General features: G+C 42.2%; 1 protein-coding gene across 1 annotated transcript in view; it reads left to right on the top strand.

Moving 5' to 3' along the window:
• CD81 (CD81 molecule) overlaps positions 1-26,833 on the top strand; it is a 110,389-nt gene that overhangs the window by 71,590 nt on the left and 11,966 nt on the right. Inside the window, exons 3-6 of the mRNA XM_060261636.1 lie at positions 17,559-17,656; positions 19,364-19,438; positions 24,016-24,123; positions 25,842-25,937. Coding sequence (XP_060117619.1) covers positions 17,559-17,656; positions 19,364-19,438; positions 24,016-24,123; positions 25,842-25,937 — 377 coding nt within the window. The remainder of the gene's footprint in view (positions 1-17,558; positions 17,657-19,363; positions 19,439-24,015; positions 24,124-25,841; positions 25,938-26,833) is intronic.

Raw genomic sequence — 26,833 nt, 5'->3', positions numbered from 1 at the left:
GATCTCTTGGAATCTGCTGTGGCTGTGCTTGCTTTGTGTGCTGCTGCATCTGGAAGTCATCAGTGGCCACAAAGCTCCTTGCAGGAAACACAGAGAGGGAGGGATTTTCCACTTTCTTCTACCAACATCAACCAAGGAAAAAAGGTGGAGGGAAGACTTTGTATCTACTTTTAACACTAGATGAGCCTGAGAGTGTGTACCTTGAAAACCACATTGTGTAAATTCGGAACTAGTTCAGCCCTTTAGTGAGATGACATCTCATCCCAGGTATCTGTAAAAAATTACAACTTTGCAAGGTAAATGTTGGATTTGCAGCTTGTGAATGCTCGGAGATTAACCTAAAATCATCATTATAGATAGGCAAAAGGTTGCAGGGCAGATTTTTCTATTTTACATTCCAGTTTGCCAGGATAACAGGACATCAGGTGATATGTTGATGGTGATAGACAAGAGGAACAAAGACCTTTTCCTAGGACTCTGTGGAGCAACAAAAAGATTGGAGGGAATCTTCTCGGATCTGGCTGTTAGATAGATAGATGAGACATGGTCTGTCTGAACAAGTGTCCTGACTGACTCATCAATGCCCAGCCCAAACCCCCGGACCTAGCAACCCAACATTTGGGGAGTGCATTCCTTCCATGACACAAGTGCCCACTCTGAAGGGATTTTTAGAAGATTCTACATTTAAGGGGGTAAAATGTGTTTTCACAAAGGGGTAAAGCCTTGCTGTGTATCTAACAGGCTGCTGCCTGCTTGGACCCCCCCCCCCATTGTTCAGCTACATTTGACCATGCAGAGAATTAGATATATTGATGATGACCTCTTTTACAGCTGGCCCTAACTATAAACATCCAGTCCTGTAAACTAATCAGAATGACAGATGTGACACCAGCAGGCCTGTAACTATGGGAGGGCATAGTCTCTTTATTAATATCACCACAAAGAAGAGAAGAGAAACTAAACCAGGCAAGCAAAAATCTCCAAAGGAAGGTTAAAATACTAGTAAGGGGCCAAAATTTAAAAACATCAATTAAAAGCATCAATAGTTATAGACTTATAGCAGTAAGTATATTAAATCAGGTTGGAGTAGCATATGCATCATCAATATTTGATGGGATTTTCCAATTGGGTAGCATATTAATCAATAATATATTTTTAATCTCTCCTATAGCATTCCATTTTGGTCCTATATTAATTGTTTATTGATTTACAAGTGTAACAGGGACTTTGTTGTATGTTGAAATTAGCCGCCCTGAGCCTGCCTAGGCGGGGAGGGCGGGATACAAATAAAATTTAATAATAATAATAATAAAGTATATTTGACCTCTGAAGAAAGTCTCTGCAGGCTGAAATGCGTTAGGTTCTTTCATTTGCATTTGTCACTTTGATGATTTTATGAGGCTTCATTTAGGCCCCTAAAAGGTTTTTATATGTTTTTGTAATAAACATGTGTACTTTTGTCTATAACTAATGATGTATTTAACTTTTGACTCTTTAATATCACACCACACCATATCACACCATGGGATCCATAATGTCCAGGTTTCAACTTAAAAAAAAAAAAAAATCTAGTTCAGGCGTGTCAAACTCATTTTGTTATGAGGGCTGAATCTGACATAAATGAGACCTTGTCAGGCCAGGCCATGTCAGGCTGGGCTGTGTGTGTTCCTATTTAAGATTCGATAGCAGAGATATAAACTTTATAAAGGACAAAGACAAAAACAATTAAAGATTTTTTAAAAAACTTAAAATCTGCTTAAAACATTAGCACTTGTTGGTCTTCAGATGCTTTCTTTGTATTTCTCCCAAGCCATGGGATCCAGAGAATTGGAAGCTCTGGCTCTCTCACTCCCTCCCCAGGGGACCAGGAGGGGGGAGCCTCAGCCAATGGAGAAAATAGAGGTTTTGCTCTGTAGCTCCTGTGCAATTGAGCCACCCTTGCAAAACAAGCTGTTATGCAGAAGGAAGAAGGAAAGAGGGAGAAGGAAGCAGATGACAGTCAGTTGCTTGGGGGCCTGATTCAGCCCCCAGGCCGCATGTTTGACACCCCTTTTCCCTACCTAACATGTACAGAAAGTATGCTGAAGCTATAGTGATTCGTGCTTTGATTATATCAAGGTTAAATTACATTTAAAACATTCTACATTGGGCTCTCTTTGAAAACTGTTTGGAAACTTCAGTTGGTCAAGAATGTTGCAGACAGGTTATTGTTAGGGGCTGGATATAGGGACTGTATCACTCCTCTGTGGAAAGATCTATAGGGACTGCCCATCAGTTTTGAGGAAACAATTCAAAGTAGTGGAACAAAGCAGGAGTCAAGTTTCACCTTTACCAACCAATTTTTATTTAGAACATAAGCTTTCATGTGCTCTTAAACACACTTCATCAGACGAGGAATCCAACACAGTGAGCAAAGCCATACATAGCTGAGCTGAGCCATACATAGCTGGTAGGCAGTGGCCCAGAATGCAACATGGTACAGATTTAAGAACCAATGACAGTGAAGTAAAATTATCTGGTAGGCAGTGGTTTAGAATGTAAAATGGTACAATGACAGAATAGTAAAATTAACAAATTGAGCAAACCTTTGATCTGAGTAGCATGAGCATGCAAAAGCAACAAAACAGCAGTATGCAGTAAAATTAACAAATTGAGCAAACCTTTGAACTGAGTAGCATGAGCATAGGAAAGCAACAAAACAGTAGTATGTCATAATGTGAGATTGTCTTTCAATGACAATGGGAGATGGGTTCAATATATGTAATGGGATAAGCAACCAAAGTCCCTGTTTGAGTGTGTCAGTACAGCTAAAAGAGAAATACATTGATGACGTATAAATTTTCTTTTAGCTGTACTGACACACTCAAACAGGGACTTTGGTTGCTTATCCCCTTACATATACTGAACCCATCTCCCATTGTCATTGACAGACAATCTCACATTTTGACATACTACTGTTTTGTTGCTTTTGCATGCTCATGCTACTCAGATCAAAAGTTTGCTCAATTTGTTAATTTTACTATTCTGTCATTGTACTATTTTACATTCTAAACCACTGCCTACCAGATAATTTTACTTCACTGTCATTGGTTCTTAAATCTGTACCATGTTGCATTCTGCGCCACTGCCTACCAGCTATGTACGGCTCTGCTCAGCTATGTATGGCTTTGCTCACTGTGCTGGATTCCTCATCTGATGAAGTGTGTTTAAGAGCACACGAAAACTTACTTTCTAAATAAAAATTGGATGATCTTAAAGGTGCAACTTGACTCCTGCTTTGTTCAGCTGCTTCAGACCAACACGGCTGCCCACTTGGATCAATTCAAGATAGTGTTTCTTACCTGTAATGCCCTAAATGGCATGGGTCAGGAGTGCAGGAATGACCACCTCCTCCCATACTAGCCCACTTCTTTTACAGGCCCTGCTTGCTGTGACCCCATCTGCAGAGGTAAGGTGGGTGACAACAGACCAAGTGGTAATGCTTAGTCTTTTGAATTACCTTCCACTTGATTCCTGCCTGGCACCTACTTTACTCTCCTTTTAGGTGCCAGGTCCAAACATTTTTTCTTCACCCAGGCTTTTAACTAATGGATTCCATCTTTATTTTTGGTTGTCATATGGTCAGGCATGAGTACTACTTTATCAATATTTCAGACTGTTCTGTTTTATGTGTTTTTATGCCCTGGTTTGCTTGTATTGCAGTTTTTATTGGTATATTTTTATTATAGTCTTAGATTACTTTATTGCTATTTTATTGTTATGATTTGTTTAAATTGCCTGCTTTATTTTCTTTTATTGTTGTGAGCTACCAAGAGCAGATCTAGAGAGTCACCGTATAAATTTTCTAATTAAATAAAATACTTTAAGGGGAAATGTGTAAGCAGTTTTTGACATGATTTTCTGGAAAATACAGGAGTGAGTAAATTGCAAGATGGTTTTACAGCTCGTTCTTGTCCTGAGTCAGTGAACCCATTAGTTATTAACTGAACTAATTATGCTACAATCTGTGGCATGACCTTTCCTTTTTACTTTGTCTTTTCCTTCTGAGTTACTTTATCTCCCCCATAATATCTGCAACAAGGCAGAATGTTAAAGTGCAACTTATACTGGGGGGGGGGGGGGCAGTTCCACATCTGCTTGAAGTAGGGGATTTGCTACAACAGTAATTTAGGTTATGGAAACAGGGACAGGAGAGAACAAACAAGTACCCAATCTAAACCAGCCTGTGATCTGTTTTTAATCATTCACTGTAAGCCATCTTGCTGAAATGTGCTTGCATAAAAGCATGTTCTGTTTGTGTAGGCACAATTCCTTTTGCTCATCAAGAATAACTTCTGTCAAGATTCTGTATTTACCTTCCCCAAAATCTAGGCACTGGGGCTAAAGAACAAAGGAAAAGTCTTTGGGGGGTGGTGGTGGGGAGGAAACTAAGAAAATCCAAGCAAAAGTTAAGCTCTCAGTTCCAAGATATGGGTGAAAACCATTCACATACTGCACAGTAACTGCACATGCTAAACTAGTATTAGTGGGCGGAAGTTGATCATATGAAGTCATTTCAATAAGGGAAAACCAGCTTAAGATCCCCACTGAGGATTCAGTTACACACAACATTGGGAGTTCAAGAGCTTCTAGTGTGTTTGTGTTGTTTTGTTTTAATTGTCAGGCACACTGGAGTCTAATTCTGATTGGAATCACAGTACAAGGAAAGGGGAGCTTGTGTGTGTTTATGTGTCAAGTGCCGAGTTGCTTCTGGCTTGTGAGATCCTATGAATTAATGTCCTCTAAAATGTCCTATCATTAACAGCCTTGCTCAGGTCTTGCAAACTGAAGATCATGGCTTCCTTCATTGAGTCAATCCATCTCGTTCTTCCTCTTTTCCTAATGCCTTCAGCTTTTCTTGGCATTATTGTCTTTTTCAGTGACTCCAGTCTTCTCATAATGTAGCCAAAGTACAATAGCCTCAGTTTAATCATTTTAACTTCTAGGGAGAGTTCAGGCTTGATTCTAGAACCGACTTACGTATCTTTTTTTGTCAGTTCACGGTATTTGTAAAACTCTCCTCCAAAACCGCATTGCAAATGAAGTAACTTTCTTCCTGTCAGCTTTCTTCATTGTCCAAATTTCACACTCATATGTATTAATGTGGAATACTGTAGTATTATCTTGATCTTGGTCACAAGTGACATATCCTTACACTTAAAAACTTTTTCTAGCTCCTTCTTGATTGCCAGTCTCGATCTGCTTCTGATTTCTTGGTTGCAGTCTTGCTTTTGGTTGATGATAGAGCCAAGCGAGAGAAAACATTTAACTATTTCAGTTTCTTCATCATCTACCTTAAAGCTATGTAGTTCCCTACTAGTCGTTATGTTTGTCTTCTTGATGTACAGCTGTAATCCTCCTTTGGCACTTGCTGCTTTAATCTTCATCAGAAGTCGTATTAAGTCTTAACTGTTTTCTGTCAGTAATGTGGTATCATCTGCATATCTCAAATTGTTAATGTTTCTTCCCCCAATATTCACTTCACCTTCATCTGAATCTAATCCACCTTTCCTTATGATATTCTGCATATAGATTGCAGAGATAAGGAGATGCAATGCATCCTTATCTGGCCCCTTTGTCAATTGGAAACCACTCTGTTTCTCCATATTCTGTCCTAACAGTAGCCTCTTGTCTAAAGTACAGATTGCACAACAAAACAGTCAGATGCTGTGGTACACCCATTTCTTTTAAACCCATCCATAGATTTTCATGATACACACAGTCAAAAGCTTTGCTGTAATCTATGAAAAACCTGATGATTTTCTTCTGAAATTCCCTTATATGCTCTGGTAAACAATATAAATTTACAATATGATCTAGAACAGGGGTGTCAAACTCATTTGTTAGGAGGCCTGGATCTGACACAAATGGGACTTTGTGGGGCCGGGCCATGAATGTCATAAATTATGTCAGGTAGTGGAGATATAAACTTTATAATGGACACAGACAAACCCAATTAAAGATATTTTTTAAAACTTAAAATACAAACATGCTTAAAACTCTTCCAGTGGTTTAAGTTGGAAAGGTGGGGAACTAGGGTTTGGCAAGCAATTTTTAAAATAAAACATCAAGAAAAAGCACAAGGCTCTGACTTTGTGAAAACAATGAAATGGCATTGTAAACTTCTCCCCACAAGTCTACTCAGATTGGCAGAGCCTTTCCAGTATAATATCCCCCTTTGGCTGTGGGTTCCCACATTAGAGTACTCACTAGGTTAGGTCCATTCAGGAGAGATAAGCTGGCTGAAAGCATCAACCCTTGTTTGCAAGGACACAACTCCAGGAAGCATGAGTTTCAGCTAGCTATAGGAAAGCTGAAAATTTAATCATCTCTACTCCATTTGAAACCATTTCAGCGGACAGACAAAGCTGCAAGGAAAATGTGGAATGGATCTTAAAACCCACCCCACGTTTTCCTTGCAGCAGCCAGCAAAGAAAGGCAGGAAGAACCTGAGACTCAGCCCACAAGCTTCAAAGGGTGCTTCAAAGAGCCTTTGAAGCTCACAGGCTGAAACTGAAAGAGTCTCAGCCTGGGAGCTGTAAGAGCCTGGGAGCTTCAAGGGTAAGGACAGGAGGGGGAGAAGGGGGGAGAAAGAGCCCCTTGGGCCTGATCAAAGTCTTGGACAGGCCAGGTGTTTGATTCTAGAATAATAGAATCATAGCGTTGGAAAGGACATTCAGGGTCATCTAGTCCAACCCCCTGCACAATGCAGAAAATTCACAAATACCACCGCCCCCCCCCCCCCCGTGAAACCTGCTCCACACCCAGAAGATGGCAAAAAACAAACAAAACACTCCTGGAGCCCTGATTAAAATGGCCTTTCTTTTCTGACCCTTTTGGGGATTCCCCTGCCCCGAATACAATCATCTGAAAACTTGAATGACAGTACTCAATAAGATGCCATGGAGGTTTGCAACTTGTTTAATTTTAACTGATTTTAATGGTTTACGTGTATGGATTTTATTTTTTGTTGTATATTGCCTAGAGCCTGGCAATGGCTGGTATGAGGTGATTTATCAAGTTGAATAAAACAAACAAATAAATAAATTGATGCCTGACCCCAAAGTGGCAATCAGCATTTCCCTGAGCATGTAAGAAAGGGCCACGAGAACTAAGCACTGATGTGACACTTCCTGCCCTCCCTCCCATCTCCTAATTTACAGAATCAACATCGCTGTCAGATGGCCATCTAGCCTCTGTTTAAAAACCTCCAAGGAAGGAGAGCCCACCACCTCCCGAGGAAGCCTGTTCCACTGAGGAACTTCTCTAACTGTCAAGAAGTTCTTCCTAATGTTGAGCCGGAAACTCTTTTGATTTAATTTCAACCCACTGGTTCTGGTCTGACCTTCTGGGCCAACAGAAAACAACTCTGCGCCATCCTCTCTATATAACAACCATTAAAGTGCTTGAAGATGGTTATCATGTCACTTCTCAGTTTTCTTCCCTCCACACTAAACATACTGAGCTTCTTTAGCCTTTCCTTGTAGGACTTGGTCTCCAGACCCCTCACCATCTTCGTTGCCTCCTCTGGACAGCTTGACCATATGCCCCTTAAATTGTGGTGCCCAAAACTAAACACAATACTCTAGGTGTAGCCAATCCTCCAAGAGTTTATAGGGCTCAGTGGTGTGTGGCCTAATATGCAAAGGAGCTCCTGCTATGAAATGACCTGTTTCTGTTGATACAGGCCAAAAAGCACATTTGCCTTTTTAGCTACTGCATCACACTGCTGACTCCTGTTCAGTGTATGGTCCACTAAGACCCCTAGATCCTTTTCACACATACTACTGCCAAGACAAGTCTGCCCCATCGTATAAATTATGCATTTCATCTTTCCTACCTAAATGCAGAACTTTACATTTGTCCCTGTTAAATTCATTTTATTAGTTTTAGTCAGTATGTGGAACCTTATTAAAAGCTTTACTGAAATCAAGATAAATGATGTCTACAGCATTCCCCTGATCCAGTAAGGTAGTAACTTTCTCAAAAAAAGAGAGAAAAAGTTAATCTGACATGACTTGTTCTTGAGAAACCCATGCTGGTACCACTTCCTTTTCTGAATCCAGTTGGAACATCTGGCATTTCTCATTCCATATTTAACAGTGTTGTAAGATTTCGAGCATCATATGATTTGTGTGAAAAATTAAGGCAGTGGTCCAATAGGTGCTGTAGTCTTTGATATCTCCTCTCTCTCTCTCTCTCACTTTTTAGTTTGAATGTAGATTGTGTATTTCTGGTCTGTGAGTCATTGTTTTGTTTTGTTTTTAAATTTGTTGCCATATTCTTGTTAAGATTTTGATGGACTCAGTTTCTGTGCCTTGGAATAGCGCTGTTGATATCCCAGCTACTCCTGGTGATGTGTTTTCCCCAATTGCTCTCAGCAATCAGTGCAGCTTTCACTTCACTTTCTAAAACTGTAGGTTCTTGAAAATATTCTTCAAAGGAGCCTGCCATTCTGTTATCTGTACAGTTCTTCAGTGTATTATTCCCATATTTTCTGTATTTTGTCCTGTTCAGTTAATACGTTTTCATGTTGATATTTCAGCCTACCTAACTGTACTTTAAATTTCTCTTTGATTTCTTGGATGTTGTGGAAAAGATCTCTTGTTTTTCCTTTTATTTGTTGTTCTCTTCTATTTCACTACACTGGTTATTGTAACAGCTCTCATTGTCTCTATGTGCAAGTCACTGGATGCTACATTTAGACTTCTGGTTTTATTTGTCACCTTTTACTTTTGCTTCTCATCAGTTCTTAGCAATTTTAAGAGTTTCATTAGTCATCCACTGAGACTTTTCATTTCTTTTAGCTGCAAGAATAGTCTTTGTGCATTCTTAGATACATGTGAAGCTCCCTTATACTTTACAAAACTGTTGGTCCATCAAGTTCAGTATTGTCTACTTAGACCAGCAGCAGCTCTCAGGGGTTTCACATCACCTATTATATGAACTTTTTAACTGGAGATGCTGGGGGATTGAATCTAGGATCTTCTGTGTGGCAAATCACTGAGCCACAGCCTTCTTCCTTGATAATGTCTCTGTTTTCAACTAATAGTTCTTCTGTTTCATATCATGATTTTGTATGTAGGTGTCTTTGCCCCCCCCCCATCCAGTTGAAATGACAAGACAGACACCATCTTGGAATCAAACAAGGGCCACTTTATTAAACTTTATAACTAAGCAGCAAAGGGGGAAGGATCTGCAGGTGCGGAACAAAGGCCAGGCAGGTGTCACCTATTGACCAACCTCCTTGCCTGCCTTGGGCAAGCACTCAGCCCTGACCCAAAGCCAAATTCTGGCTCCTGACCGGCAGCCTGGCAACTGGTTGCCACAATGGAAAGCCATCACTGAAACCTTACAACTTGCAGAGATGAGCCTAACCAAGCAGCTCCCAACAGCAATCCTCAATCCCAGCCCTGGGCCATGGAAACCTGAAGGCTGTTCATGATGAACCGCTGATACCAAATTTACAATGCCAAAGATGCTCACTGATTCTGATTTTATACTTGCCCTACACTGCCACCGCTAAGATTAAGCCTCTACTTAGATCTTCATACCTCACTCAGTAGCCCAGAGCCATCTTAACCCCTTGCTGCAAATCAGCCAAGAAAATATCATTCCCCTCGTTTCATAAGTGGACTCCATCACTCTTATACAGGTATTACAACTCAACCGTATAATGAGGTGTGGCAAAAAACACAAATGTCTCCGTTTTCAACTAATAGTTCTTCTGTTTCATACCATAATTTTGTATGCAGGTGTCTTAACTTTGTACTTCTATCGGTCTCGTATCACTAATCTGTTATAAAAGTGCTAACATGTTAAATAACTGAGCAGGGAAGAGATGAATAGCCAGCAGAGTCTTTGCAGTCTCTCCTGTGCAGGCCAGCACTGCCTAATTCAGGCAGGCCAAATGGTGGGCAGAGGACAAGGAATGGAAGCTGCCCCTCCCTCCCTCTGCCTCCAAGATGGCAGCACTGTGGGTGAGGGAAGAGGTTCAGGAGCTTGGTCTCTTTGCCTCTTGACCTATGTGGCGAAGGGGGAACACGATTTGCTGCAGTGGATGTCTTGCAAGTAGCCAGACTACAGCAGGATGGGAGAGAGGGTGGGATTCTCTGGCCTTCTAATGGCCATGAATTGTGTGTGGAAAAGGAAGGGTGGGCCAGAGCTACTGGTGGAGCCACATTTGCAAGGTGGGTGGCACCTCTGCAGGGGGAGGAAACAAGTGTGGGTGACCCAGTTGGGGACAAAAAGAATGAGATCCTCTCCATTAATCATGCAAGTCCCCACTTGTAAAATGCTATTGCATTTATATTGTTAAATTAAGTGATTTCGACTCTGTTGGACTTGCGCTTAATTTTTGCCATTTCAGGAAATTGTACTCTTAATCTCCATCGCCAAAACATTTCCATTTAGGGTTCTGCTTGTTACAGAAAGGTGGTTTTTCAGTAAGTGATTGCAAAAAACGTTCAGAGGGGAGTTAGAGGTGGAGAGTGACTATGGCTAAACAGCTGTTGTAGGGTTTTAAAACAGTGTTTCTTCAAGTGAGATACTATGATTGACAGTGTCTTTCCCCCTGAAGGATCAGGAAGTGGCCTCTTCTTACAGTTCTTCATTGAAAGAGAGAGACCTGCGATATTTGTTGTTGAAAAGCATTGTTTGTTTACAGAGAGGACACATAACAGATTTCCATATTGAGAGATGGAAAATTCAAAGATCTGATAACAGAGGAAGAAAGCTAGAGAGTTTCTAACTGTGTGGCAGCCAGTGGAGATGGGCTAATAATCCCCAGGAGAAATGCTTCCATAGGCTCCAATGGTATGTGCACCAGAAAGCGCATAAAGAAACTGGATTGTACTTTGACTACTGCTTATAAATCTAGACAACACATTATCTTTTTTTAAATAGAGGGAATTGCTAATTTTCTCAATAAAATGTAGTCAAATACAGAGGACCATTGTATGCTTCCCTCGTTTTAAAATAAACTGAAGAGAGGAGTCCCTCTCTCTTTGCCTCCAGTTGTCTCTTTGGCTCTGGCTGTCAGGCAGAGACAAAGAGTAACTTCATAAAGCCGTCTGTGTCTTAAAATGAATCTGGCTTTCCCCCCAAAGGCCGCTTAGTCATTTTATTGCTTTCTGACTGCAGTTCCGTTGTCACACATCTTTCCCACTCTCCAGGGCAATAACACAATGTTCCTCTCACTTCTCTTGATGAATGCCTTCCACCCTCCTGAATGTTGAACAAGAAAATCGGCATAGGGCAGGGGTGGCCAACAGTAGCTCTCCAGATGTTTTTCCCCCTACAACTCCCATCAGCCCCAGCCATTGGCCATGCTGGCTGGGGCTGATGGGAGTTGTAGGCAAAAAACATCTGGACAGCTACAGTTGGCCACCCCTGGCATAGGGCATGGGGTCATTTGTATTGGAAAACTCCTGTAGTCTGCTGCCTGGTTTCTTTTCCTTTCTTCTAAGAACTGGGCTGAAAATTTGTGAGGAGGTGCATACTGATGACTTTCCAGTGTGTAAACCAGGGTTGACTAATCTGACTCAGGAAATTCTTGAGCTTTGGGGGTAGAAGCTGGGGGGGATGGAGATTGGGGCTAGGAGGGACTTCAGTCAGGGATGGGTGGATGTAATAGGAGGAAGGTATCCCTGTCTCTCTGCCAGTGGCAACAGCAGCCAGCTGAGCAGAGAGGAGGCTGAAGTTCCTTATTCGCAGTTCCTTATTCATTACTTATTTGTGAATGCAACCAAAAACACTGAAGAGAGTTTGAAAGCTCTGAACCCCAAAATAAGGTCAGGACCCCCATATGCCATACACCCCCACGTTCAGGGGACTCTGCCCTTTGAGAAGACATGTGCTGCCTCATCGTCCAAAGAGCGATTCTCATGCCAGCTGCTCCAAAGCAAGGTGCCCCCAGGACACTCAAACAGGCAGACACTGGGGTCAGGCTGTACCCCAAAACAATATTTGGACCCCCCCCCCTCCAAAGTGACACATCCCTATGCTCAGGACACTGTCCCCTGCAAGAAGACATGCAGTGCTGTCTGGTCTACACAATGGTACTTCCACTGCGGGTGCCACCTAGAAGCCTGTGTTCCAAAGGAGATCTGGATAAGGAACTGTGTTGACGGCTTGCACCCCAAAATGCAGTTTGGACCACCATATGCCATACATGCACACATTCAGGGGACTCTGCCCTTCGAGAGGATATGCACTGCCTCATGGTCCAAAGAGCGGTTCTTGTTCCAGCTTTTAAAAAGTATGGCACTACATGCTTTGTTTTGGGGGACCACTGTAAAGGCCTGCCTTTCAAAGTATATTGGAGTAAAACATAGTAGGAGTTCAGTAGCACCTTTAAGATCTACAAAGTTTCATTCAGAATGTAAGCTTTCATATGCATGCATATTTCATCGGACAATGGTATGGGGTACAGTGAGCAGAGCTACATATAGCTGGTAGGCAGTGGTTTAGAATGCAAAGTGGTATAGTGAAACTAACAAATTAAAAGAACATTTGGTCTGGATTGCACTTGCTTGGGAAACCAATAAAACAGTAACATGTCAGAATGGGAGAATGAGGTAACAAATGTCTGCGAATTACTCTTATTCAAATGAGATAGATCCAGCCGTGTTGGTCTGAAGCAGTTGAACAAAGCAGGAGTCAAGTTTCACCTTTAAGACCAACCAATTTTTATTTAGAACGAAAGCTTACGTTCTAAATAAAAATTGGTTGGTCTTAAAGGTGAAACTTGACTCCTGCTTTGTTCTATTAAAATGAGAACATTTCTTTCTCAGAGATTTTTCCTGTCCACCTAATTTACTTTTTAACATATAACACGCATAAACATCGTTCTAGTTTGCCATTAGAAAAAAAAGAATATATTAAAATGTAGTGGAAGATGGGTTTAATATATGTATGAGATAAACAGCCAATATCCCTTATTTGAGTATGTCAATACAAAAAACATTCTGATTTCACTCTTCTAAAAGAGAAATGTGGTACTACAAGCTTTGATTTGGGGCACCACTGTAAAGGCCTGACTTTCAAAGTGCATTGGATAAAGGAACCTCTTCCAGTGATGTGCCAGTTTGCAGACCCCCTTAGGGTGAAAGTCATTTTGGTGCTGAATAGGGATTAACAGTCCTCCAAGCTTCAATTCATGGTAACAAACTAAGATTTCTACATTTGAATTCATTCTCAAATTCACAGTGATGGATCCGTCAGGGCTTAATGGATTCTTACCTAACCTTTGATGCTAATGTACCATACCCATGTCCCAAACATCATTCTAGTTTGCCATAAGAAAAAAAGGAATACATTAACATATAGTGAAAGATGGGTTTAGTATATATGATGAGATAAACAGCCAGTATCCCTTATTTCAGGGGTGGTCAATGGTAGCTCTCCAGATGTTTTTCGCCTACAACTCCCATCAGCCCCAGCCATTGGCCATGCTCTGGAGAGCTACTGTTGGCCACCCCTGCCTTATTTGAAGAGCCCCATGGCGCAGAGTGGTAAAGCTGCAGTACTGCAGTTGGAGCCCTCTGCTCACGACGTGAGTTCGATCCCAGCGGAAGCTAGTTCAGGTAGCCGGCTCTAGGTTGACTCAGCCTTCCATCCTTCCGAGGTCGGTAAAATGAGTACCCAGCTTGTTGGGGGGAAAGTGTAGATGACTGGGGAAGGCAATGGCAAACCACCCTGTAAAAAGTCTGCCGTGAAAACGTGAAAGCGGCATCACCCCAGAGTTGAAAACAACTGGTGCTTGCACAGGGGACTACCTTTACCTTTACCATTTATCCCTTATTTGAGTATGTCAATACAAAAAACATTATTCTGATATATTATTCTAAAAGAGAAATACATTGAAATACCAACCTATGTAGAGAACTGTTTGCCCTATGTAGAAAACTGAAGGGCACTGTTGGCATTTAATGGCATATGTAATGTTGGAAGATGAACAAGTGAATGAGCCTGAGATGGTGTAGTTAATGCTCTTAGGTCCTGTGGTTGTGTTGTCTGAGTGTATGTGGCAGTGAAGTTGGCACTTGAGTTTATTGCAAGCTTTGATACCAGTGCCCATGCTCAAGTGAGATGTTGTATTTTTGTGGGTGAGGAGTTGTTTGAGATTAGGGGGGTGTCTGTGTGCAAGAAAAGGTTTAACCCCCAGTACATGTTTTCTCGAAGGGCAGAGTCCCCTGAATGTGGGGGTGTATGGCATGTGGTGATCCCTGCTGTATTTTGGGATTCAGAGGACAAGCCGTCAACACAGTTCCTTATTTAAATCTCCTTTGAAATACAGGCGTCTTGGTGGCACTCCAAGTAGAAGCTTGTGGTGCCAGAACCAGTATTTGGACTGGGGACCACTGCATGTCATCTTGCAGGGGACGGTGTCCTGAGCATGGGGATGTGTCACTTGTGGTGGTCCAAACATTGTTTTGGGGTACAGCCTAGCCCCAGTGTCTGCCTCTTTGAGTGTCCTGGGGGCACCTTGCTCTGGAGCAGCTGGCATGAGAACTGCTCTTTGGATCATGAGGCAGATCATGTCTTCTTGAAGGACAGAGTCCCCTGAACATGGGGGTGTATGGCATGTGGTGGTCCATGCTGTATTTTAGGGTGCAGAGGGCAAGCAGTCAGAATAGTTCCTTATTCAAATATCCTTTGGAATACAAGCTTCTAGGTGGCACTCCAAATGGAAGCTTGTGGCACCGGAACCATTGTTTGGACCAGACAGCACTGCATGTCTTCTTGCAGGAGATAGTGTCCTTAGCATGGGGATGTGTCACTTGAGGGAGTCCAAATATTTTTTTGGGAGTACAGCCTGGCCCTAGTGTTTGCCTGTTTGAGTGTTCTGGAAGCAGCTTGCTTTGGAGCAGCTGGCACATGAAGCAGCACATGTCTTCTCGAAGAACAGAGTCCCCTGAACAAGAGGGTGTATGATACATGGGGGTCCTGACCTTATTTTGGGGTTCAGAGCTTTCAAACTCTCTTCAGTGTTTTTGGTTGAATTCACGAATAAGGAATGAACAAGGAACTCAAATAAGGAACCAACTTCAGCCTCTTTGAGCAGAGAGGAGTTCTTTGCCAGCTCAGATTACCATCCTATTTCCTTTTCTCCAAATACAATTTACAACTGACTTGCACAGTTGAGGGCCATTAGTAGTGGCAGCAATCCTTAAGGTTAAATGGTTTTAAAAGAAGATTTGCCAAAATCATGGATAATAGGTCTATGAGTGACTACTGGCCATGATAGCTAAATGAACCTTCCTGGTATAAAGGCAGCATCTTCTGAAATCCAGGTACTGGAGATGAACATAAACAGCTCTTGAAAGACAATAAATAAAAAAAAACTCATTTAGGAAATGGAAGGATGGCCTTATAACCAAAGATGAATATAAACAAATCACCAGTTCTTATAGAGAAAGAGTTAGGAAAGCAAAAGCTCAGTATAAGCTTAGCCTAGCCAAAGATGCTAAAAACAACAAAAAAAGGGTTCTTTTCTTATGTTCAGAGTAAGAAAAAGACCAAGGACATTGTAGGCCCGTTGCAAGGACAGAAAAGTGAAATTCTAACAAGTGATGAAGAGAGGGCAGAATTGCTTAATTCCTACTTTTCCTCAGTCTTCTCTTCTGAGGGAAACACTGCTCAACAAGGCAAAAACAAAACATATAAATGAAAGTATGGAGTTCCAACCTAGAATTAGCATGGGGTACTACATAAACACCTAGTTTATTTAAATGCAATGAAGTCCTCAGGGTCAGATGAACTGCATCTAAGAGTACTAAAAGAGCTTGCAGATATAAATTCTAAGCCTCTCACCATTATTTTTGAGAATTCTTGGAGAACAGGTGTGGGCAAATGTCCCCATCTTCAAGAAGAGGGAAAAGGAGGATCCGGGTAACTACCGACCCATCAGCTTGACGTCTATACCTGGAAAGGTTTTAGAACAAATCATCAGTCAGTCCTGGAACATTTAGAAAGAATAGCTGTGATTACTAGTAGCCAGTATGGGTTTCTCAAGAACAAGTCATGTCAGACTAACCTGATCTCTTTTTTTGAGAAAGTGACTACCTTGCTGGATCAGGGGAATGCTGTAGACATCATTTATCTTGATTTCAGTAAGTTCCACACACTATCTTTGATAAAGTTCCACACACTATCTTTGTTGACAAGTTGGTAAAATGTGGTTTGGATCCTGTTACCGTTATGTGGATCTGAAACTGGTTGACAGATTGCACCAAAAGAGTGCTTGTGAATGGTTCCTCATCCTCTTGGAGAGGAGTGACAAGTGGAGTGCCTCAAGGATCTGTCCTGGGGCCTGTTTTGTTCAACATCTTTATAAATGATTTGTATGAAGGAATAGAGGGAATGCTTATTAAATTTGCAGATGATACTAAATTGGGAGGGGTTGCAAATACAGTAGAAAACAAACAGGATACAGGATGGTCTTGACAAGTTGGAAAACTGGGCTGAAACCAATAAAATGAATTTTAACAGAGATAAATGTAAAGTTCTGCATTTAGGTAGGAAAAATCCAATGCACGGTTACAGGATGGGCGAGAGTTGTCTTAGCAGTAGTATGTGCAAAAAGGAACTGGGGGTGTTAGTGGATCCTACGCTGAACATGAGTCAACAGTGTGATGTGGTGGTTAAAAAGGCAAATGCAATATTGGGCTGTATCAACAGAAGTATAGTGTCCAAATCACGTGAAGTCATGGTATCGCTTTACTCTGCTCTAGAAGACCTCACCTGGGGTATTGTGTTCAGTTTTGGGCACCACATTTTAAGAAGGATATAGACAAGCTGGAATGGGTCCGGAGGAGGGCAACAAAGATGGTAAGGGGTCTGGAGGCCAAGTCCTATGAAGAAAGGTTGAAGGAGTTGGGCATGTTTAGCCAGGAGAGGAGGTGGCTGAGATCACCATCTTCAAGTACTTGAAGGGCTGTCATATAGAGGATGGTGCAAAATTGTTTTTTGTGGCCCCAGAAGATAGGATGAGAACCAACAGGTTGAAATTAAATCAGAAGAGTTTCCAGTTTACCATTAGGAAGAACTTCTTGAGAGAGTAGTTCCTCAGTGGAACAGGCTTCCTTGGGGGGTGGTGGGCTCTCCTTCTTTGGAAGTTTTTAAACAGAGGCTGAATGGCCATTTGACAACAATGAGAATCCTGTGAATTTAAGGAGGGGCAGTATTTGTGAATTTCCTGCATTTTGCAGGGGATTGATGATCCTGGAGGTCCTTTCCAACTATGATTCTAACTGATACCTTTACATCATGCAGTTAGAAGCATTTAGCCAAGTACTTTTGGAAACACTGCTGAGGTGGATGGGCATTTGATCTGATTCAGCAGTGGTCTTATTTATGCACTTAGCTCAAAGTCAGACTTCCCTTGTCCCCCCCCCCCCCCCATTTATCCTGTAAACTAACCTTCACAGGCAGCCCAGGCTATTTAATCACATGACAAGATGTTTCTAATCAGATTGTTTTTTATATATGTGCTCTCCTTTTGTGCTCCTCTGCAGGAATCTACATCTTGATTGCTGTTGGAGCAGTGATGATGTTTGTGGGTTTCCTGGGATGCTATGGTGCCATCCAGGAATCACAGTGCCTTCTTGGAACAGTAAGAGGACGTTTTCTTTTAATGTTTCCCAAACAGTAACAATCCCTCTAACTTGAGAGCAGAAATCATAGTTCTTTCTTCTCTAGTTATTGTGACTTGCTCCATCCCACATATCCTCTTGTCTCCTCTTTCCATCCTGTCCTCCTGTGTTTTGCCATGTAACATCACAGACCTGGAGTACCTAGGTCTCCCTGCTCTACTCCATTGTTCAGAAACCATTCCAGTGTTCAAGGCAGTAAGGTTTTACTGTGCCATAAAAGTCCTAAACCACACCCTTCCTCTCAGTAGCTATTATTTTCTGTGCCACTACCCTATCCTTTACATATGAACCAGATATTGATACGAATGAAGACTTGAGGGAATATCACAGTCATGGCCGGTGCATGGGAGTAGGCAAAGTAGGCAGTCACTTAGGGCACTACCTGGCCTAGGGGGCACCACTGGGTGCCCCGTCCCTGACCATTGGAGGCCCCCTCCCTGACTCTGGCTCCTGACCGCTGTCACCTTGTCCTCTCCCATCACCAAGCAGCCCTCAACAAAGCCAAGCCACCCCCCTCTCCCCGATGTGTGATTTGGCCTCCCACCTCATCCTATCCTGCCACCCTCCTTCCTGACATGGCCGGCAAGCACTTATTCTCACAATTTTTTTTATAACATCACATTTTTTGAAAAAAATTAAAATTAAACATCAGTAAATTAAAAAATGTGAAAAGTTTCAAGTTTGGCACTCTTCAATTTCCCTATATTTTTTAATAATGGGGGAGGGCACTAGTGGGTGATTCGCCTAGGGCGCCAGAAAGCCTAGCACCGGCCTGATCTCAGTAAGATCATAATAAGATAGAGGTATGCATTCATTGCTCAGACTTGGATACCCCAGGCTAGCCAGATCTCGGGAACCTAAGCAGGAGCAGCTCTGGTCAGTATCTGGATGAGATACCACCAAAGATACCAGGGTCGCTACACAAATGCAGGCAAACCACCTCTGAACATCTCTTGCCTTGAAAACCCTTAATAGTTGCCGCAAGTTGACCGGGGGGGGGGGGGGGGGGGATGTTCCCTAGTATTGGTTCTCCATCACTCTGTTGCTACTATTTTATGTGTGAGTTGCTAACTTTTGTCCCATCCTGCCCTGTCTGAATATTTTAAATTGCAAGTCCCCTAAGGTGAACACTTTTGCTTTTATGTACTATATTTTACAAAAATTCCACTGGCACTAACAATCCATAGTAATTAATTCTTGAACATTTAAGACAAATGTATGAGCCTGTTTCAGAGCACCTTCAGAGGAAGAGAAGAATGAATACCCGGGTACATCTCCACAAAGGGCACTATACAGCCTTTTAGTCTTAAAGTTCTTCAGCCAAACGGGAATGTTGAAATAAGAATTACGTGCTGTTGTGCTCTCAATGCAAGACTTGCTATGCTGCTTCTAATTGCCAATGTCTTCCTGCTTTCTGTGGGTGCAAGGAAAAGAACACTGACAATTTAATGGTATATGGAGACACAGGGAGTATTCTTTCTGAATTATACACACTGGGAATGGGTGATCCACAGTGATCTGTGTGTTGCTCATTTATCCTGCTGTTATGAAACCCCATTGACACTTCTGAATACTATGTTGTTAGTCTACCATACTGCAACACATGCTTTCAAGACACACTGCCAGCACTACAGTCTCCTCTTATCTGATCTATATTTTGTCTACAGTTCTTCACATGCCTTGTTATCCTATTTGCTTGTGAAGTGGCTGCTGGAATCTGGGGATTTGTTCACAAAGATCAGGTAAGGAATTTGCTACTCATTTATTTACATTTCCTTAGGGGGAAAAAATAGTGTTGCATATGATTAAATACATTTTGCTTTTGTGGATTCCCCAGTAAATCAATTGCTTTCACTGCTAGGAATCAATTGCTTTTGTTTGTATCGTGAGTAAAAATAGTGTTCTTAATTGGGTTTGCCTGTATTCTTTATAAAGTTTATATCTCTGGTATCCAGCATTACATTTTATGGCACACATGGCCTGGCCTGACAAAGTGACCTTTATGTCAGATCCAGCCCTTGTAACAAATGAGTTTGACACTTCTGATATAGAGCCTTAGGCTTGCAAAACTGCAGTATCCTCTGGCACCTTAAAGGCTTTCTTTGGTGGTCTGTTTCTAGCATACTAGAAAAATTAAACAGAAGTCTAATAGCATTTTGAAAACTGCCAAAATGTATTGCAGCATAAGCTTTTCTCTTTACATCCAAAGGAGATATTTGCTATAGAGGCATCTCAGATATCCGCTAAAGTTTGATAACATGCTGTGGATGTACATTTCTTGCATCTGGTGAAGCGACTTCTGATGCATGGAAGTTTATAGTATAAGAACAAACTCTAAGAACAGTCTTCAAGGAACCACTGGACTCCTGTTTAATTCTGCGGCAACAGGCAAACATAGCAATCCCTCCAGAGCCTGCTAAGCGTGCAAAGTGATTATAATCAGAGCACAGTGATTATAATCCTTATTTTTCCTCATGAAAGCTCTGCAAAGATAGGATAAACTGCAGAAGAGACATGGAACTGCTGCTGCTCCATTACTTTACTCTGGTTTTCTGGTCAAATCTAAGCAAACCATGTCCAGTATGATCTGTCCCTGTTTCCCATCATTGCTACAGAGATGCAGCAGTGGCACTTCTGTCTCTTGTGATGTCTAATCTGTTCTGATTGAGAGTGATATTCCAAAAACTTTCCAATGGGCTTTATATCTGAGTAGAAATTTATTTTTTGCTGTCTCCTCAAATCTAGCACTCTGTGATCCCTTCAAAGACTGTACCAATCTCAGAGCACATTCAGATGAAACAAACAAAAAAATCTTACTCTGTCTGGGGCTCCTAGCTCCTGATCAACAGATGTTGTTGTTGAGTTCCAGGGTATTTATTAATTCATTAAATATTTGTATTCTTCCCTTTCTGGTGGTTCAAGGGTAAAAAAGTAGCACGCAATGTTCTCCCAAACAGTACTGCAGCATCATGGCCCACCAGCTAGAAGCCTTGTTCTCTGTGTCTCCGCATTCAGCTAGGCCAAAAGATTTCTTTTTACCAGGATTCCAATTGGTATTTTGATGTTTTGAAGTTTCTATCTTGAGCACTATTACAAGAGCCATGTTGTGTTGCATAGTGATGTATGCAGTTTTTATACTCTGGCAAATTTTTAATAGTTTGTAAATTGTAATGGTCTTATTCTTTTTTGCACTTGAAATGTCTCAAACACATTTTTGGAATGGTGTCATACACATTTTCTAAGTAAATAATGTGCTTGGTTAAAGATGGGGACTGTCTCTAGATCAGGGGATAGCAGTCCTGTTGCTGGCTGTAAAATGCTCTAGCCTGAACAATGTGGGTTGCTACATTTAAAGTGTTTTAGAGTATGGGAGATAGGAAATTGTTTTGTTAAAGGATACAGGTCTTACGTATAGTGGTAGTCCATTTGAAGGACTCTGTTTTCACTAAGCTGCAGCTTTGACAACACTCATCCAGTGAATCACAGGCATAGAACATTACTTCAGAAGTGGTAACTCTCTCTGCAGCTGGTTTTGTGGAGGAAAGCAGGATGCTGTTGCCTAGCAACTAATGCAAGTGAATACGGTAGTTCCCTTCTGAGGCTATGCACATAGTTTTCCAAAGACTTGAATGCTGCATGATAGGATTGGGGCCTGGAGTCCCCAATTAGTCCGTTTTCCTACCCCTTTTGGTAAGGTTGTGGGAGATACTGGGGTAGAAAAACCTGCAATATGATGCTAATTCTGTTGCCATATTATAAAATAGCCTACCTAGTGGTCTTAATGACAAAAGTAAGGCAATACAAGCGGTTATTACAGCCATGCACTGGGTTTATTTTAATTATTAAAGCAGTAATTATTTTAGAAAATTAATAATGTGATGGTGGATTCTCCTTCTCAGGAGACTGCATGCAGTGTATTCTGAAGCATGCTTTAGATGCAAGCCTGTTACAATGACTGCTACAGCAAAGTGTATGTGAGGCTGCCTTTGGAGACTATCTGGAAACTTCAACTGGTTCAGAACTGGCAGTCATACTGTTAACTGGGAATCACTAGTCTGAACATCTTTTGTTATTGGGGATAGGGGAGACAGGTGGAGTGGTATGCTACAGGGGCAGAATCTTAACCCCATCCAAGTGGTAGCCAGACTAAGGATTTCCTCTGTAGTAACGGTGCCCAACCTAGGGAAAACTGACCTTAATGCTACAGGCCTTACTGCTACTGGCTTTTAGCCATCCCAAAAAAGGCACTATCCAGATGCACAGACAGACAACATATACTTATATGCAAACCACTGTACATGGAGAGGAAACAAAAGCTAATGCACTGTCCCACTCTGCTATATGTGTTTGCCTTACATCAGCACAGTGCCCCTTGTGCATACAAAGTTTACACATGTAGGCTTCATTCATATGATTAGGAGCACTTTTTAAAATGATCTTAACTACAAGTATGAAGAAGCCAAGCACCAGTACCGCACTGCCCAGGTGCATGAGAATAATAATAACTCACACATCTGGATCAAGTCATTAGCACCAGTGTCATCTGAGCCCTTGTATATGCTGTAGAGTAGACAGTGTGAGAAAATTCTATTACTGGTGTTTTATCCACTAGTCAGTTTCAGATGGCAATGAAGAAATGGAATAGGGATACTGTGTTTATAGCCCTTAACAGTCTTCCCCCAAGGACAATTATCCCTAATAAAAAAGCTTCCCATTCTTGCTTTTCAAAATGAAATCTGACATGCTGTTTTTCAGCTTCTGACTTCCCAAGGGTAGCTTAGTTTGGAATGAGAAGTATATGTTCCTCTCTGCATTCTAGCAAGCTGCTAGCCCAGACTTCAAATTGATCTTTTAGGGAAGAGCAGGACACAGAACAAAGGCAACAAGATACATTTCCCTCTAGATTTTAAATCCATACTCTAATTGCTTCTCAGCAGCCTGCTTGATTATAGTAGGATTGCTTTGGTATTGTGGAGTGCAGCATTTCTTGTACTTTATTTAACCAGCATAGTATAGTGGTTACAGTATCAGACTAGGATCTTGGAAACCCAGCTTTGAATCCCCACTCATACTATGGAAGCTTGATGGGTGACCTTGGGCCAGTCATATACTCTCAACCCTAACCTACCTCACAGAGTTGTTGTAGGATAAAATGGAGGTGAGGAGAACAATATAAGCTGCTTTGGGTCTGCACTGGTTAGAGGGGCAGTAAATACATTTATTTAGTGCTTGAAAAAACAAAGAAAACCTGTACCATGAGTAAGATATTTTCCTTCTACTTGTGAGCCAGGTATAAGGTATAAGATCATTCTCTCACAGGAAAGAAACCTCATCATTCCCTTGCTTGCTACTTTTCCTGCCTATGTCTCTTTTCCAATTAGTGATTTTCTCTCGGTCTCATCACATTGTCAGAATGACTAGGTCTTAAATCCTACATACGTTGGAGAAGATGTAATTTGTGACATTACCTTTTCTGCGAGATGCATGTTTATGACAGACATGTGGGGCTAAAACCCAGAAAAAGGGAGAAGTTTAAATGAAGAAGCAGTGAGCTTGTGATGAGTATGTGTGTTTATGTTCATAGACTGCTATTTGAATGCAGGCAGCAAAGGATGTGACAGCACAAAGCAGTTTTAATAATGTTGTATTTTAGGTATATCAGCATAAATGTAGTATAAAAAGGGAGGCAACATGTAAAACACTGCTCCCAGTCATGTACAGCCCAAACTCTGTTTTTAAAAGAGTTGTAACGCTTCTAAAATGGTCAGCTAAGTTGTTCTGGCCTGATTATTAGAGGAAGTAGTTGTCCATTTGAGGGTGAGGTGCCACCAAAAAGCTTTGAGTACCAATAGTGGCCAGTCTCACTTTTTAAAAGTAGTGGCATCTGCAGGAAGATCTCAGTGCCATATTTCAAAATATAGGGAGGAACTTGTAGGACAGTATGTTGACTATTCCAGGCAAAAGCTCTAAAGAGCTTTTCTGAATCAAAGCGAAATTCAGCCTCAAAACACTGAATGGTAACCAGTGGAGAGCAGCATTAGTTTAATATGTGATCCAAGCTTAGATGCTTTATTCTGGACCAGCAAATGCTTCTGAATTACCTTCAGGGGCAGTCCTATAGAACGTGCTTTACAGTAATCAAGAAGTTACCAGGATATGCACAAGTAGTACCGTTCTAGTTTCCTGAAAGAGGCACCTGAAGTGCCAAACAAAGCTGACAGGAAGCCAGGAGTACTCCCAAGCCAAGAAAGCATTTGAGTTGACTTGTTTCCTCATCACTGTGTCACTTTCCTTTATCTTTTCCTCTCTTCTGTTACAGGTTGCCAAAGATGTCAAACATTTCTATGATGAAGCATTGGCCCAAGCACAGGGACAGGGTGACAAAGCACAGAAGGCAAAGACTGTTGTGAAAACCTTCCATGATACAGTAAGCTGTCTGGAGTCCTCTGTAGGAAATCTGTCATAACTAGAATGTAACTTTCCAATGACATATCTGTTGATTGGGTTGGGCTTTTATTCAAGAAAGGCCTCCAGTATTATACCATGTCTTGAGAATTTTACTATACTGCACTGTAAAGCGAGCATTCAAGAGGAATTTCCCCATTAGCACACAAGAACTGGTGAGAGTAGTGAGTTGAGACCAGTGGGCAGGATGTAAAACAGAAAATAGAAGTTGTTGAGAGGGGAGGATATTGGGATATTTGTGGGCCAGATTTCCTATCCCCCAGAATGGCATAAGGAGAGGTCCACAGAAGAGATCCAGTTTTGCTTCTTGTTGAACTGCATTGATGAGAAGAGTGTCTTCCACACAGGGATGGGATTCTGTGGTTTCCATGTAGGTGATCCGGCTGCAATTAAAGCACAGCAGCAGTGGGGCTTTCCCATGGCAGGTTTCCCAGCAGTTTGCCTGCCCCAATCCCTTTGCAGACCCAGCACCTCACCTAGCCCAGTTACTTTGGCAACTCAGCCAGTGCCTTGTTTACACTCTTCCCTGCCTCAGCAGCTCAGTCCTTCTGTTGACAATAATGGAGGCAGCTCACTTGCCCCCCTCAGCAGTGCCAAACCAAGCTCCCTGGCGTTTTCATCACCTCACTGCCTTGGTTGGCAGCTTGCCCAACCTCTTTGCTTTCTTGGCAGCTTGCCCATCTGCCCTATGTCTTCACTGCTACGATAGTGGCAGTTCATCTCCCCCCCCCCGCCATAGCAGCATTGGCAGAGACTCACTCTCCCCCCCCCCCCCGCCCCACATGATTGCCACCCAGAACGGCCGAGCCCAGAGTGGCTCCTGGATGCTGCCACAGTGGCCAGGTCCAGAGCAGTTCTCAGACTCTGTAGGGGCCCAGAATGGCTCCAGGACTCCCAATGCTGCCAAACCTGTGGAACAATGGAGGTAAGTCCCCACTGTCAGTGTTGCTGTCTCACTGCATTAGAGGCTGCTGAGGAGAGTTGGGCCTCACTAAGGCAGCCACTGTTGTGTGCATGTCCAGAGAGGTTTGTTTGGGGGCAGATTAAAGACCCCACTACCATGTTGCGAAAGTTTTTAAATTTTTCTGCAAACCTGGGTGGTGGCCCAAGTTTGCAGGAAAATTGGATATACATAGGATTGTTAAGAAACTGGCTCCTCCAGCAATTACTGTAAGGATGAAATCAGACATAATCTAGAAATGGATGTAGAACCTTGCCGTGGGGTGGGGGTAGGATTTGAATTGGAAGCCCATAGTGAATAGGATGTTAACTTCCCTCCTCCATTAGCTCGCTGAGGTAAAAAAGGTCACCCCATTTATGCCCATTCCCCACCCCATTTGATGGCTAACTGGAGCACAAGGGAGGGGGTCCATTTCAATTGGCAAAACCGCACAGAGGGGACAGATTACCCCCCTCCCCCCCCATACACACATACACATTCCCACTCTAGATCTGATCTCTGCAAAGTTTATACTAGCACAATATTTTTAAAAGAGGATCCCATCATGCAGTTCCCAGCATCTCAGCAGTTTAGACCCTAAATTACCACTTTGCTACAGTCATGTCAGCATCAGCATGTAAGAAGTTCTATGTGGATTGCTGAAAGAATACAAACTGAAATCTTTACAACTGAGTGTCTGCAAGTCTATTAACTTATCTATTTTTTTTCTCTGCTTACAGCTAGATTGCTGTGGCACAAATGCCTTCTCAGTTGCAGCTTCTTACCTGGCTGGTGAAAACTTGTGCTCAGACAAGAGCCTTACGCAGATGATTACTGTAAGGAAGCCTCTATACTGTTCACCCATTATCTATGGTGCATGCATGCCCTTTTCCCAACCAGAAAGATTTCAGAGGACTGGGCATCTTTGGTTTGTGTTTTTAATTGTATAAAGTAACTCTAATGAAGAGACTTCTGTAAAACGTTTCTCTGCAGGATCCCCAACCTTTCTAGGAATAAACTACAGACATAATATTTAAAGAGAGATTGCAAAGGGTTTTTGCCCATGATATGAATGCTGTTTTTTCTCCTTCCTTCACTGACTTAAGGCCAAACTGAGGGTAGGAGATCCATAACCTGTTCTCCTCAGGGGGCAGATATAAGTTGAAAGCAGCTGTGTGGGAGCCTGTCAGGGAGCCTTTCACACTCATAAGAATATAAGAGAAGCCATGTTGGATGGAAGCCAGTGGCCCATCCGGTCCAACACTCTGTGTCACACAGTGGCCAAAAAAACCAAGTGCCATCAGGAGGTCCACCAGTGGGGCCAGGACACTAGAAGCCCTCCCACTTTGCCACAAGCACCAAGAATACAGAGCATCACTGCCCCAGACAGAGAGTTCCAACAATACGCTGTGGCTAATAGCCACTGATGGACCTCTGCTCCATATGTTTATCCAATCCCCTCTTGAAGCTGTCTATGCTTGTAGCCATCGCCACCTCCTGTGGCAGTGAATTCCATGTGTTAATCACCCTTTGGGTGAAGAACTACTTCCTTTTATCAGTACTAACCCAACTGCTCAGCAGTTTCCTTGAATGTCCACGAGTTCTTGTATTGTGAGAAATGGAGAAAAGTACTTTCTCTACCTTCTCTATCCCATGCATAATCTTGTAAACCTCTATCATGTCACTCCTCTGTTGACATTTCTCCAAGCTAAAGAGCCCCAAGCATTTTAAC

The sequence above is a fragment of the Heteronotia binoei genome, chromosome 21 (genome assembly GCF_032191835.1).
Source record: "Heteronotia binoei isolate CCM8104 ecotype False Entrance Well chromosome 21, APGP_CSIRO_Hbin_v1, whole genome shotgun sequence".
In the NCBI taxonomy this organism is placed as follows: domain Eukaryota; kingdom Metazoa; phylum Chordata; class Lepidosauria; order Squamata; family Gekkonidae; genus Heteronotia; species Heteronotia binoei.
The sequence above is the reverse complement of the archived record's forward strand: the minus strand, read 5'-3'. Positions and strand labels throughout refer to the sequence as shown.